This window comes from Elgaria multicarinata, chromosome 1 (genome assembly GCF_023053635.1).
Source record: "Elgaria multicarinata webbii isolate HBS135686 ecotype San Diego chromosome 1, rElgMul1.1.pri, whole genome shotgun sequence".
Classification (NCBI taxonomy): domain Eukaryota; kingdom Metazoa; phylum Chordata; class Lepidosauria; order Squamata; family Anguidae; genus Elgaria; species Elgaria multicarinata.
Genome location: NC_086171.1, coordinates 25,806,223 through 25,820,063, shown reverse-complemented (window position 1 = coordinate 25,820,063; position 13,841 = coordinate 25,806,223). Strand labels below are relative to the sequence as shown.

Below are 13,841 nucleotides of genomic sequence, written 5' to 3'. Positions count from 1 at the left end.
CAGTGTGGGGTGTATCCTATAGTACCCTCGCCATGATGTTACTCTTCATCAATCCACTGCCTACATTCTGTGGAGCGGTTCCCATGGCACTCAGCTCAGGTTCGGAGTTCTTTGAAAATGAAGACTTCCACTGCTATGGTACTGAGAGATGGGAGGCTGTCAAGAGTTCATTGCTGACAAAGCCATCTTGCTATAAATCTCTTCTTTCTCCCGGCACTTTGCAGTACCCGGCAAAACAGTGGGAAGGTGAGACACAAGCGGCAGGCCCTGCAGGACATGGCGCGGCCATTGAAACAATGGTTGTACAAGCACCGAGACAATCCGTACCCCACTAAGACAGAAAAGATTTTGCTGGCTCTTGGCTCCCAGATGACTCTGGTACAGGTAAGAATGAACTCTCATTCTCTTGAAGCTTTCCTACAAGGAAGGTATTTATTGTGCACTCGTGATTCTTTAGATGATGTCATGATCGTCCAGTTTTGCTTCTGTTTTTTAGGAGCACTTTCCAGGGCTCTTTTTAAAGCAGGGGAAAATGGGTATTATTTCTGAAAGCCAAAGAAATGGTGGTTCCTTGCTTGTTGTATTTGAATTATTCCTCTATATCACAGTGCCACCTAGAGGACATATAGTGCAAAAGCTCTTTGGGTAGAGCTTGGATCTCAATTTTGCAATGAAACCAAAAGTAGATACAGCGATTAATGTAAAAAAGCTCTTCATCTGTGAAGACTGGCTTGCTTGTTTGTGCCACTAAACTAAGAGTCTTAGAGCTAAGGTAGATGTGATCTCAGCAGATCCATGTATTTTAAATCAAGGTCATCCCAATCATGAAAAAAGCATGGTGTGTGTGTGTGTGTGTGTGTGTGTGTGTGTGTGTGTGTGTGTGAGAGAGAGAGAGAGAGAGAGAGAGAGAGAGAGAGAGAGAGAGAGAGAGAGAGAGAGTTAACCAGTAAAAGGCATTTGTGGGAGGGGAATATCAAACCTTCCTCTTCCTGTGGCTTATCTCCCTACAGTCTGCTGCCCAAAATATTTTCCAGCCAGCCAAACTTGGATAGGGGAAGTGGCTGTGCAGATGTTGTTGTTGGACTGCAACTCCCATCAGCCCTAGACAGCATAGGTATGGGATGTTGGGAGTTTCAATCCAACAACATGTGGAAGGCAACATGATTTTTAGGTGAATTTTGGGCGAGCCCTTAACTATACCAGCAAATCAATAACTAGCCTTCCCCAACCTCATGCCCACCAGATAGGTTTGACCACAGCCCCCATTATTCCATGACCAATGGCCATGCCGGTTGGGAATGATGAGAGTTGTAGTCCAACACATCTGGAGGGCCATCAAGTTGGGGAAGGCTGCTCTAGTGGGAAGCTACAGAGAAGTAGCGAGAGTACTATTCATTTCCAAAGCAGCTTTGTGAAACCAAGGTTGAGGGGGTGCCTAGAGAATGATGTTGCCTTCCATGGTTATCTTGGCCCCTTTGATAATGGTGGGACAATCAAGGTTCACAACAGTCTTTCTAGAATGCCATCCACAAGGTACTGAGTCAGTTCAGCTTCCATTTATTTTAAGTGGACTTAGGTTAGACTAGAAAGCACCTAAGGGCCAACTGTTTTCAACTCTGCCTTCTCCACTTTTCATGCCAGTATGTTCCACAGAAATAAAATTACATGTTTGGTAAAAGGACGCTTCCTTTCTGTTTGCAAATATGCCTTAGTTGACAGAAGCACGTGGTCCGCCAACCCCCCAAAAACACCTCCCAAAACAGACACTAATAAAAGTATTCCAGATGCTCTTTCCACACTTTGCCCAGAAATGCAGTCACATCTGTATAAAAACACATAATTGAAAGGAAAGGAAAGAATGAAACTGTAGTCCAGATCAGATTATTGATTACAAAAAACTGGTCCTCGGAATCAAAAGCAGAGCATGATTTCAACTCACACCTGAGTGACTGTAGAATAACCCTACTGCAGCCAAACCGATTCAAATTGACATTGATGTATCTGTGAGAACCGGTTCATGTTTTTACATCTGTTTGAAAAATGGTTCTCATTCCCAAAAATTGGTGCGTTCCAGATTACCCAACAGTGTTGCATGACTGGCTTTAATCTAGCATTGTCAAGTGCCAGGACGGTCCTGGAAAGAACCGAAATAAAATTTGTTTTCTTGATTTGTATTTCCTAGTCCTACATTCCTACAGCTTAGATTGGGCCTTCTTCTCTTCTCATAATTCTGTCCAGTTCCTTAATTCTTTGCAATGCTCTTTTTATTCAGTTAGGTGATTTTATGTTGTTGTTCTGTCAAAAGCAGTGTGTGTTTTCAAGAGGTGTTTGGTTACTTTTATAAGTAGGGCCAGTGCTGAGTTACAAAAATCTTAATTGATGATTCATGCTAATTTTAGCTGATTAGGGAGCAAACCTATGCATGTTTAGACAGGAAAAAAAAAGTCCTAAATCCTCCACCATCCATCAGCTGGCCATGCTAGCTGGGGAATGCTTAGAGTTGTAGGGCTATTTCCTATCTAATGTTGCTCCCCGCCTCAATCCAAAGGAAGAGGCGGGTAAGAAATCATCATCACCACATGTATACGTTTGCACCCTTAGCTGATTAACTCTGCATAAATGTGCATATGTTTTAAACTAATGGGGGCATCATCTCAAGAGGCTTATATTTATTTTGTTTACTTACTTAAAATATTTCTAGGCTGCCTTTCAGGATGAGAGCCCTTCCAGGAGAGCATGCATTCTTCTTTCTGCATTCTCCATTCCTCTTTTAATCTGCAGCTTTTGTATTAATTTGTGTATTTTTTAGAAATCGTTTAATTGGTGTCAGTCAAGTCAAGATGTGTTGAATCAATGACATGTTGCAGCTTTAATTCATAGTTAATGTAGAAGTATAGAAAACAGACTTCCTTCTAACCATAGACGCTGCTGGTGCCAAATAACTTCCTGGCTATTTCCTTTATCTGTATCTCCCCCTGTATTACTGAGTTGTTCTTGCCATCTTCTTCTTTGACTGTCCCTTCCTTTGGTTCTATTCAAATTAATTTGCATGCAAGGCCATGCATTAACATATCTTGTGTATTCGTCAAAAGTCTATGGAAAGCTTATGGAAAATACTGTTTCACATTTTCCTGAGTTGTGAAGTTCCAGGTAGTGGCCTTCTGTGGAGGTGGTGATGGTGGTGGGTGGGTGGGTGTGTGTGTGTGTGTGTGAGAGAGAGAGAGAGACAGACAGACAGACAGACAGAGAAGAGAGTACTAGAGATGTATGGCATCTTTTGTAACATCCATTTATTTACAAGTTTGGAAAGACAGACTAAGCAAGCACTTAGATAAGTGCTAGTTGTTAAATCACCATCTGTTCTCCAAAACCAACACTCTACCATTTGGAACACTCTAAGGCTCCCCTCTTTTGCCAGCCAGTTGTAAAAAAAAAAACCTAGGCTTTTGTCTCAGCTGGCAACGTCCTGGTTCCAAATTGGTTTTCTTTACTCTCCTCTTCTGTGGTTTCATTTATTTATTTGATTTATACCCTTCCTTTCTACCAAGAAAGTGGTACTTAAGGTAGTCATTTCAATAGGCCTACTCTAAATAGGACTAACATTGGATACAACCCACACATTGTCTAATCCCATGGCAGAAAATTTTTGGCTAAAAGGAAAGGAACTTTTTAAGAGCCCCAGGCCTGAAAAGGATCACTTGGTCTAAGTATGTCGAATAATACTGTGCCTGATTATACCCATGCAACCCTAGCAAAGCCAATGGAACAGCATGTAGTGCAAGCTACCTAGTTCCTTCTATTCTGCTTTAGAGTTAGAAACTTTATACTCCTGAAATTGCAGAACTAGAACAGGAAGCCATATCCGTCTAAAAGCCACAACCTATATTTATCTCACCAATTAGCCTCCAATTTGGAGACTAGCAATTTGTCCTGCTAATTTGTAATGAATATGTCATGTTTTCATTTGCACTATTCCCATAGGGGTGGATTTATTTTATTTTAAATTTGGGTCTAGCCATTCATATGATGATTTTTTTTAAAAAAAAGTCTGAATATTCTTTCCAGAAGGGGAAATATGAATGGCTTTATTGTTGAATATGAAGTTATTTGCCACAGTATGACTAATGTACTGGTTCTGGGCTTCTGAGAATTTTGCAATATTAAGATTTTCACAGGCATATATAGCATGCAGCTTACTTGGCAAGGGAGAGTATTTTTACATGAGTCAACCCTCTACAAGATCACTATCGTGTAGCATGACATAAGATACCACAAGAATTGTTTTTCCATCTAACAAGATACAGAGTGGGATTTATTTTGTAAATGATATTTTTATCATTAATTTAGTTTTGCTGTTTGGAAAAATGGAAGAGCATCCATGAGATCAAAGCTGAGAAGCACATTTGCTGAATGGGGCCACTTTTATTTATTTATTCACCTATTTTTTATCCATTCTATATCAATAGATCTCAGGGAGAATGCAACAATAAAAGAATTCAGTATGAAACAACCATCACATAAAATCAGTATTAATCACCCAAGCAACCAAAACAAAACCAAGCTACAGTCATTAAAATCCAATGACTTGGGTAAATAGCCAAGAAAACTGATGTCTACACCAGCTACTCTATTTCAATAGTATAGCAAGACAAGCAAACTGAGCAAAAGGGTTGTAAAAACATGGCATTCCCTTAACTTAGTCAATCAGACTAATTTAGGCCTTTGCTAGACCTAAGGATTATCCCAGGCAAATGGAGGGGTCATCCCTGCCTGCTCCCGGGATCCCCTGTGTGTCATTTAGATGCACGGGGATGATCCTGGGACAATCCCGGGATATAGACCTGGTCTAGCCATGGCCATAGTTAGGACCACACAGTCTTCTTTTAAAATTTTATTATGACATTTATATCCTGGCTTTCTCCCATGATGGAACTCAAGGTAGCATACATAGCATTCCCAAGTGGTCACCCATCTGGAAAGCCCCATCCAGGAGCTTGGGCTACATGGATACACAATCATTGGTTTGGAGAGAATGCACAGAAGAGAAGACCCAAATCACCTTTCTGCTCCTGCCTCCTGAACAGATCTGATTGACTCTACTAAAACCAGCAGAAAAGTTTAAAAGCAATAAGATCAATGAAAACTGTTTATGTGCAACCTTGGAGAATTTAGCCTTCAAAGGCTTTAATAAAAAGCCATGTTTTAACTTGGCACTGAAATGAAGCCAGTGTCGATGCCAGTCGGGCCTCCAAAGGGAAGGTATTCCACAACCAGGGTGCCACCACAGAGAAAGCTCTTACTTTCTTATCAAACCTAAACTTATTTTATTTATTTATTTATTGCATTTCTATACTGCCCAATAGCTGAAGCTCTCTGGGCAGTTCACAAAATTAAGACAATTCAAGTATAAAACAACCATATAAAACCATAATATAAAATACAATATAAAAGCACAACCAAGATAAAAACAGCAGCAATGCAAAAATACAAATTTAAAACAGCAAGTTTTACTGCTTTAACAGTATAAAATGTATAATTTGTAACTGAGTTAACCTATAAAGTTGTAGTATTTGTCATAGTTATTGAAATTTGCAGAGCAATTTTATTTAAATATCTTTAAGCCTACTTTTAGAGAAAAATCTCTCCAAGACCAGTGCTCAGGACAGGGTGAGCATTTTCCCCTCCTTTCTTTCTGAGGACCTATAGCAAACTGTGAACTTTATCTCTCCTTAACCATGTTGAACCTGTAGGATAGTTCAGTCCCAAAACTGCCAGATCTAAAATGATCCCATAATGGTTTCCATGAGGGCAAGGAAGCAACCAAAACACAAGTATTTGGGGATGCATTCTTTTATTACAATGATCTTATTTCATTCCTAAGTGCTGAATTTTGCTGCTTGCTGGAATGCTTTGAATAGGAACTCTTCATATTCACATGAATAATGCTTGCAGCTGACATGGAAATGTTGAATGCACAGTGTTTGCTGTTGGCTTTTTCAACCAAATAGTAGCAAACTTGCATAAATCATGCTGTTTTGTATTGCTCGTATAAAGAACTATGTGGATAATATCCTACTTTCTGTTGTTGCATGTGGCAGTCTGATAACGCCAAGGTATGCTTCTGTGCTGCTCTTTGGCAGCCAAATCCGTCATCTAAGACAACTGCTGCAAGCATTAATATAACAAAGTATTTGATTGGAAAGCTGTACATATGAAGTTGCCTTATATGGAGTCAAAACATTGGTCAGTTGTGCAGTTGGGTTGGGTCTTCAGGCTAAAGTGACCACCCAAATACTGGGTTCATACAACACGATAACCCATGATGGTTTATTTTCTGGAACAACTCATGATGGGTTAGCATATTGTCCATGGGAGGTCCCCCACCCTCATGGTGGGTTATTTCTTCTAAATAAGCCACCCTGAGAACTCATGGATTGTAGTAAGGATTATTTTACCTATATTGGGTTAGCGTGTTGTCTGAACCAGGCCAGTGTGGGGTTACAGAGATCACCTACAGAGCTGCTTGGCAAGAGCAGCCAAAAACGGTGCCATCGCTCTGGTTCTCTCAAGCAATCATTATTCCTGCCTCAAAGGAAGCTGGGATACCTGCCCAGCTGGGCAAGAGGTCTACAGGAGGAGGAGGGGTGAGAGTGGAGTGAAATAAACTATTCTGTGTAGCTTGTTTGCCTGATCATCTAACGGGAGCACTGTAGGTTGCTTGCATAACCACCTACCCAGTGTAGCTCGCCACCTTCCACGGGTTAACATGACGTGTGAAGCCAGCCAGAGCATGGCAGGTGATCAGGGCAGTGGCAAACAGGCTTGGCATCAGTCTAAAATATATAATCCAGAGGCAGCAAGTCAGTCACATATGTGGTTACAGATGTTCATTTTATTATATCTATCTACCTACCTACAACAAAGTGGTGCTTCTTCCCAAATAAATGTGTTTTGCATCAGGGCTGCAGAAGCAAACTCCTTTTTATTCCTATAGTCCTGATGTTGGACCACAACTCCCATCATTCCCAGCTGGCATGGCCACATCTGGAGGGCACTAGGTTGGGAAAGGCAGAGCTAGCTGCATCACTGACATTGGTGTTCTGGTCCTTGCAGATTGCATGGCCCTGTGCTGGTGCCAAGGTACTGCCTTATATCAGACTTGCGAATTGGTGAGCAACCACAGCAAGCAGCAGAAGCCTGCAACTTGGCTGAGCTGCAGGGATCAGAGGTGCTGAACAAGCATTCCACATCCTTGAAAACTGCAGCTATCTTGCTGTGCCTCATGTTTGCGCTGACGCAGGAGGAGCGTAGTCGGCTTAGCAAGCTGCATCCTTCCTATCTGAACATCAACAAAGCTATATGCTGTTGCTTCTTGTTCCTCCAGGCCTGCAGAAGTGCAGAACAATGTAGATATCATCATCATCATCAACAACAACAACAACAACAATTTCATTTCTATACTGCCCAATTCCTGAAGCTCTCAGACGGTTAACAACAGTTCACAAAAAATGCAAACAATACAGCATTATGATAAAACTTAGTCTAAAAAAATTGAACATACAAAATGTAAAATAATTTAGGGTGCAAGTCTGTGGGTTGCACCCTGTGTACTCATAAGTCCCTGAACTTGGGGACTTAGGTGTATCCAATGCAGGGTGAATGGAGGGGATCCTCTCTTCTGTGTTCTGTCTGTCCTGCACTCATTGCTGGACACTCATTTCTGAGTGTCTACTCAGGGAGCTTCGGAGTGGGAGAGAGGAGACAGCATGTCACATAGGAAGCTGTCTAAAGCAGCTTCCACATTCTCCTCCCCTCCCCACCCCCAAGAATGCCTCTCTTGTTCTCGGTTTTATGAGCATGAAGAGACAGCCACCACAGTTCACTCCATACTGGCTGCAAGAGGGGTAAGAAGTGCAATTTCTTGGCTCTGAGCTCAGAGTGCTGCCTCTGAGCTCAGACCCAGAAAACCGAAAAAACTTATGTCCCTCCAGATACTGTCTAGGGTACAAAGGATTGCTCCGCTAAGATGCTAAAAACAATTTAAGAATTTCAATTATATACCAGTTCAAGACTACTGATATAATTACCTTATCATATGCCATTAAATGCCTAGGACTAGAGGGTAATTTTAATCTAGTGCCCCTCAATGGTGACCCTCAAGATATGGCCTTCAAATGAAGACTTTTAAAATATATATGTTGCTTTTCTTATAGCAATTATTCATAGAATCATAGAATAGCAGAGTTGGAAGGGGCCTACAAAGCCATCGAGTCCAACCCCCTGCTCAATGCAGGAATCCACCCTAAAGCATCCCTGACAGATGCTTGTCCAGCTGCCTCTTGAATGCCTCTAGTGTGGGAGAGCCCACAACCTCCCTAGGTAACTGATTCAAAGGGTTGCATCCAATGTTAGCCCTACGTAGAGTAGACACATTGAAATGAATGGGATGTAAGTTATTCCTGACTAATGCAAGTCCAATTCATTTCTATGGGTCTACTCTAACATTGGATACAACCAAAATCATTTATAATAAAATTAGATCCTAAAGCATCCCAGATACTTTCAACTTTCACAATGCTAATGTGTCACTCATTAAAACGATCGTGAATGGCTTGCTGGTCTGTCTTCCATCACGTATTGTATGACATGCACAAGTGAGAAATCTTGGAGTGCTCTCTCCTCTAGATGGGAGCAAAACTGATGCATTTGTCTTCTATTTAGGTATCGAACTGGTTTGCCAACGCAAGACGCCGCCTTAAAAATACTGTCCGACAACCAGACCTCAGCTGGGCTTTACGAATAAAGCTGTACAACAAGTATGTTCAAGGAAATGCTGAAAGGCTCAGTGTGAGCAGCGATGAGTCATGCTCTGAAGGTTTGTTTTTAATATTTTCATAACATTGTCCATGCAAAGCCAGTAAAATTGAAAATGGCTGCTACATCAATAGAAGTTGAGATGCACACACACACAGATGTTCATTAACTTTAAGGGGTTCAGATGCACCTATCCTGGAAGCTACAAGCAGTTCTGAGTAAGAACTACTATAAGCCCAGTGCGGACTGTGCTATTGGCATGGTGAGTGGCAGTAGTGTGGCCTATCTCCCTCCGGCAATATTGGTGGCTCCTCCATCTCCCAGTGGCTGCAGCAGCAATGGCGATGGGAGGTCTTGTGCTGGTCCTGACCATTGTACTATATGATTCCCCAGCATAGATTGCCATCAGTCTGACAATGCACCAGCAAGATTCCTGCATCCAATTAGATACCATATAACATGGTGTATGTCAAATGATACAGTGCTCCATTTATTTGAGTATCTGATTTCATAAACAGTTGATTGGCTAAAATTGTTCACCATACAAACCTGCTGTTCATAAATCGCCTTGTGTATGCCTTATTGAGGCACAAATATGTTTCCGAGCCCAATTCAAGGTGCTGGTCTTAACCTATAAAGCCCTACTTGGCTTGGGACCGCAATACCTGATGGAACGCCTCTCCCGACATGAACCTACCTGTACACTGCGCTCAACATCTAAGGTCCTCCTCCGAGTGCCTACTCTGAGGGAAGCTCGGAGGATGGCAACAAGGGAGAGGGCCTTCTCAGTGGTTGCCCCCCGACTGTGGAATGATCTCCCCGATGAGGCTCGCCTGGCGCCAACGTTGTTATCTTTTCAGCGCCAGGTCAAGACTTTTCTCTTCTCCCACGCATTTAACAGCATTTAACAATGTTAAGTTTGTTTTTAATGGACCCCAGAATTGTTGTTTTTAAATGGATACTGTTGTTCTTATACTGTTTTCATGTTTTTTAAATTTTTGTATACTTTTAATGTTTACTATTTTTAATTGTTGTAAACCGCCCAGAGAGCTTCGGCTGTGGGGCGGTATATAAATGTAATAAATAAATAAAATAAATAAATAAAATATAAAGATGTTTAAAGAAAGATTCCCCTTCTAATTTTTTTTGGGGGGGAATGATCTGTTTGCTGGGGAGGGGAATGGATGGGGGTGGGAATGTGACTTGGTAGTGTGCTAATGGATTTTAGAAAATATCATTATGATAATCTAGTCTGATCTCACTTTTCCTCTAGATACTTAATTAGGTGTATTCATTTTTAGAAAGATACGTAACTAATGTTTTTTCTCTGATGGGCCTTGTCTCTTCAGATGGTGAAAACCCTCCTAGAAGCCACATGAATGAAGGGGGATACAACACAGCAGTTCATCACACTGTGATTAAAACTGAAAGCTCCGTAATAAAATCTGGAGTAAGACCAGAAGGGAGTGCCAATGAGGACTACGTATCGCCCCCCAAGTACAAAAGCAGTTTGTTGAATCGCTACCTGAATGACTCATTGAGGCATGTCATGGCCACAAATGCAGCCATGATGGAGAAAACACGGCAAAGAAACCATTCGGGATCATTTAGCTCCAACGAATTTGAAGAGGAACTGGTGTCTCCGTCATCCTCTGAGACTGAAGGCAATTTTGTGTACCGGACAGGTAGGGTAACTTTTCGAAAGCCATTGTCTTTTGTTCATTCATTTATCTTGGAATTTTGGGCTTCCAATGGTGCTAATCCATCTTCTCAGAGTTGTTATAACGCATGGCACTTTTAGTATGCCAAGTACTTGAAAATGCAGCCGTCTGATCAACAGTCTAGTGAGGTATGTCATAATTATTCCTGTTTCTGCAGATTGGTAGTTTAAGATGAGAGTGAATGCCTTACCTCAGCCCCCTCCAAAGAGTTCCTATCACTCCTAAATTCCAGACTGAGAATACAGTTAGCTGGTCCACATTGGCTTGGTTGAACTACGACCTTTCTGAGATGCAAGATCAATGTTGGATTGTGTGAAGCACACATTAAGAAGGTCTTTGAGCATGTGTAGAGCAACTTACTCTCACTGTACATACTATTTCTTTGTTCATGGAAGGTGCAATCCAAAGGAACTGTTGATAGTGGATATCCCAGAGTTGAGGAGACCAGCATTGAAATGGCTACTGTACATATTAAAGTTTGTATTTAGGTAAATCCATATAAATGTTGGCAGTGATCTCAGCTAGGAATGTAGCTTTGGCAATCATTGTCTCAGCCATGAAAGAGAGAGAAGAATTGTGGGGAATGGGTTGGTGGGATTCTTGGAAATTTGTAGATATTAGACCAGTTTAGGGCCTTCTTTCTTTATCCTACAATGCACATGGTATGCAGGAGTTATTGAGATGCAGAAGTTTATATCAGCAACATTAGTTTGAACCACTCCTGATGTACTACACTGGTGACTGAAGGTTCACCTCCAGTTTCTGGCTCAATACCATTGCTGTTCAAGAATCTAAATACAGGTAATAAAACCTAGTCTTGAGTTGGAAGCCCTTTAAGGCTGTAGATTAGGTGTCAGCATCTGCTGATCTCAAGCCAAATCCAGACCCCAAAAGGTACCATCTGGCCCACGATTGTCAACCCAATAAAAAGCATCTGTGCAATGTGACATAGCAAAAGGCTATTTAGGGAGAAAAGGTATCTGACCTTGATCCACCAATCCTCATCTCACTCTTTCAAAGTATCTGATCAGGAAACAACATTGCTGACCAGTATTCTTCTAAGTATGAATGGAAAAGGCCTTGAGTTTCGTTGGGATAGTCTCCTCTTTGCACCAACCCATCCCCAAAGGAGAGACTTGTAAGGGAGATAGAAAGTATTCTTTCCATAACACACTTTTAATATGCAAAGTGCTTTGTCATCTCTTTGGATAGTCCATTCTTATAGTAACACTGTGAGGTGGGTCATTCATTCTATTTATACTGTGTCTCCTCCATGTTAGGCTCGGATCATATGTTCATAGGGATACTGCTCAAAATGGCCTTCCCATAGCAAGTGGTCCCTGCAAGTGGAATTACTTAGCACATGGAATGCTATTGAATGTCTACCACTACAGTAGCCACCAGGAGTGTGAGTTCAGGGCATACACATTTGCAATATGATGATGGCACTCAAGGTGGGGAAGCACTTGTACATATTGTGGTCCTTTATGCCTGCAATTTTACATAAATTACGCTATTTATGGCTATGATTTTGCGCAAATCCCAATTTCCATAAATATTTCCAGCCATGATTTTGCACAAATAATGGCTCATGGACAAAAAGAAAAAAAGGCGGAGAAAAGATGTGAGATCTCGCCAGGCACCCATAGACCATCTGGCAGCTCTCACCACACATGTGCCAGTATTGGGCAAACACTGGGAGCTTGGCGAACAGAGCATGAACAGGATGCAAGGGAGTTTGCCCATCCCTATTTGCAGGCCAATGAGGGGAAATAAGGGAGGGGTATTTTCCAAGAACAAAAGGTATTATGGGTCTTGTACAAACCCAGGGCTGGTTACACTGGTGCTATTCTAAGTCTGTTGTCTGAAACCCTGCAGAACTGCTACCAGTCAGTATAGACAATGTAGATGGAACCAATATTCTAACTGGGTATAAGGCAGCTTCATATTGGTTTCTTTGAGTTGCATTGGAAGGGTGACCATATTTGGAAAACAAAAACAGAGGATATCCGGGAGGGGGGAAGCGGCTTTCCAGGGCCTCTGGAAAGCATGTCACCCCCCTACCTTAAAGCCCCCAATTGGAGCGGAGGAGGGGAAAGTGTATCATCCCCCCCTTCCTCCACTGCTCCAATTGTGGCCTTTTCTATAATATACGGGAATGACACGCTTTCCCCTTTAAGGCTCCCATTGGAGCAATGGGGGGGGGGAATGACGTGCCTCCAGAAAGTGCATCATTCCCCCCGCCATGTTAATGGCGGTCTTAAAGGGGAAAGCATGCCGTTCCAGGACATTATAGGAAATTACAGAAAATCCCCCCTGACACCCAGGACAGAACAAAAAAAAGGACAAATCCAGGGAAATCTTAACAGTTGGTCTCCCTATGAATTGGTCTGTCTACTTCTGATGACTTGGGGCTCCCTTTGGTTGCATGTCTATACAGTGCTAAGAATAATGTGTTCCTGGAAAAACAAGTGATTCGTAGACTTTCTAATGAGGCCCACAAATTGAAATTTGCCTTGGCTCAGTCCACAACTATCAATTGTATCCTACCATGTGGGATTCACTCTTCCATTTTAGCATATTATGGCCTATGGACCTGTCATCATTGCCAACTGTTTTAGAGTCCTTTCACAAAGATCTTGGAAATGAGACCAAATGCAATTTGAGAATCCTCACAAAATGCCTAGAGCCTGAACTGTGCTTTGCAACCTTTGCTTGCAACTTCTTTATAGCTCTTGATTCACCTTCTGGGAACCCCTGTCCTGCTTTAAACTAATGCTCGCACTATGTTTTTTGGTATTTCTTCTGCAGAATGAGAATAGCTTTGTCCTCTTGTGAGAAAGGCTTTTTCCTCTTCACTTTATCTCTTTCCACATAGCCAGATATATATTTTCAGCCAAAGGACATACATGGGTCAGATCCAGACTTGGTCATGCTTAGAGAAGACCCACTGACATCATTGGGACTTAAGTTAGCCATGACCAAAATCCCATTGATTCCACTATTCTCCGTATGACTAAATCTGGATCCAACCTACTTAACTCCATACCTATATTCCTAGAAATGAATAAATGCATGATCTGTTTGATCTAATTCCCAAGAGTTCCAGACCTTCCCTAGGTCTTCCACTTAAAGACAAAGTGACCATACCTTTCATGTAAGTCTTGGGCTGAGGGGACCGCCTAGGCACAATGTATTTGGAGCTCCAAAACGTTTTGCGTAGAGTAGGAGCTGTGGTTGCAGAGTGAGTGTTTTCCAAGTGAAATCTCTTGGTTTTTGAATGCTATTTTTCAACATTCCATGTGC

General features: G+C 41.8%; 1 protein-coding gene across 1 annotated transcript in view; it reads left to right on the top strand.

Moving 5' to 3' along the window:
- MKX (mohawk homeobox) overlaps window positions 1–13,841 on the top strand; it is a 67,447-nt gene that overhangs the window by 7,883 nt on the left and 45,723 nt on the right. Inside the window, exons 2-4 of the mRNA XM_063128340.1 lie at window positions 225–384; window positions 8,722–8,875; window positions 10,164–10,499. Of these exons, the coding sequence (XP_062984410.1) occupies window positions 225–384; window positions 8,722–8,875; window positions 10,164–10,499 (650 nt within the window). The remainder of the gene's footprint in view (window positions 1–224; window positions 385–8,721; window positions 8,876–10,163; window positions 10,500–13,841) is intronic.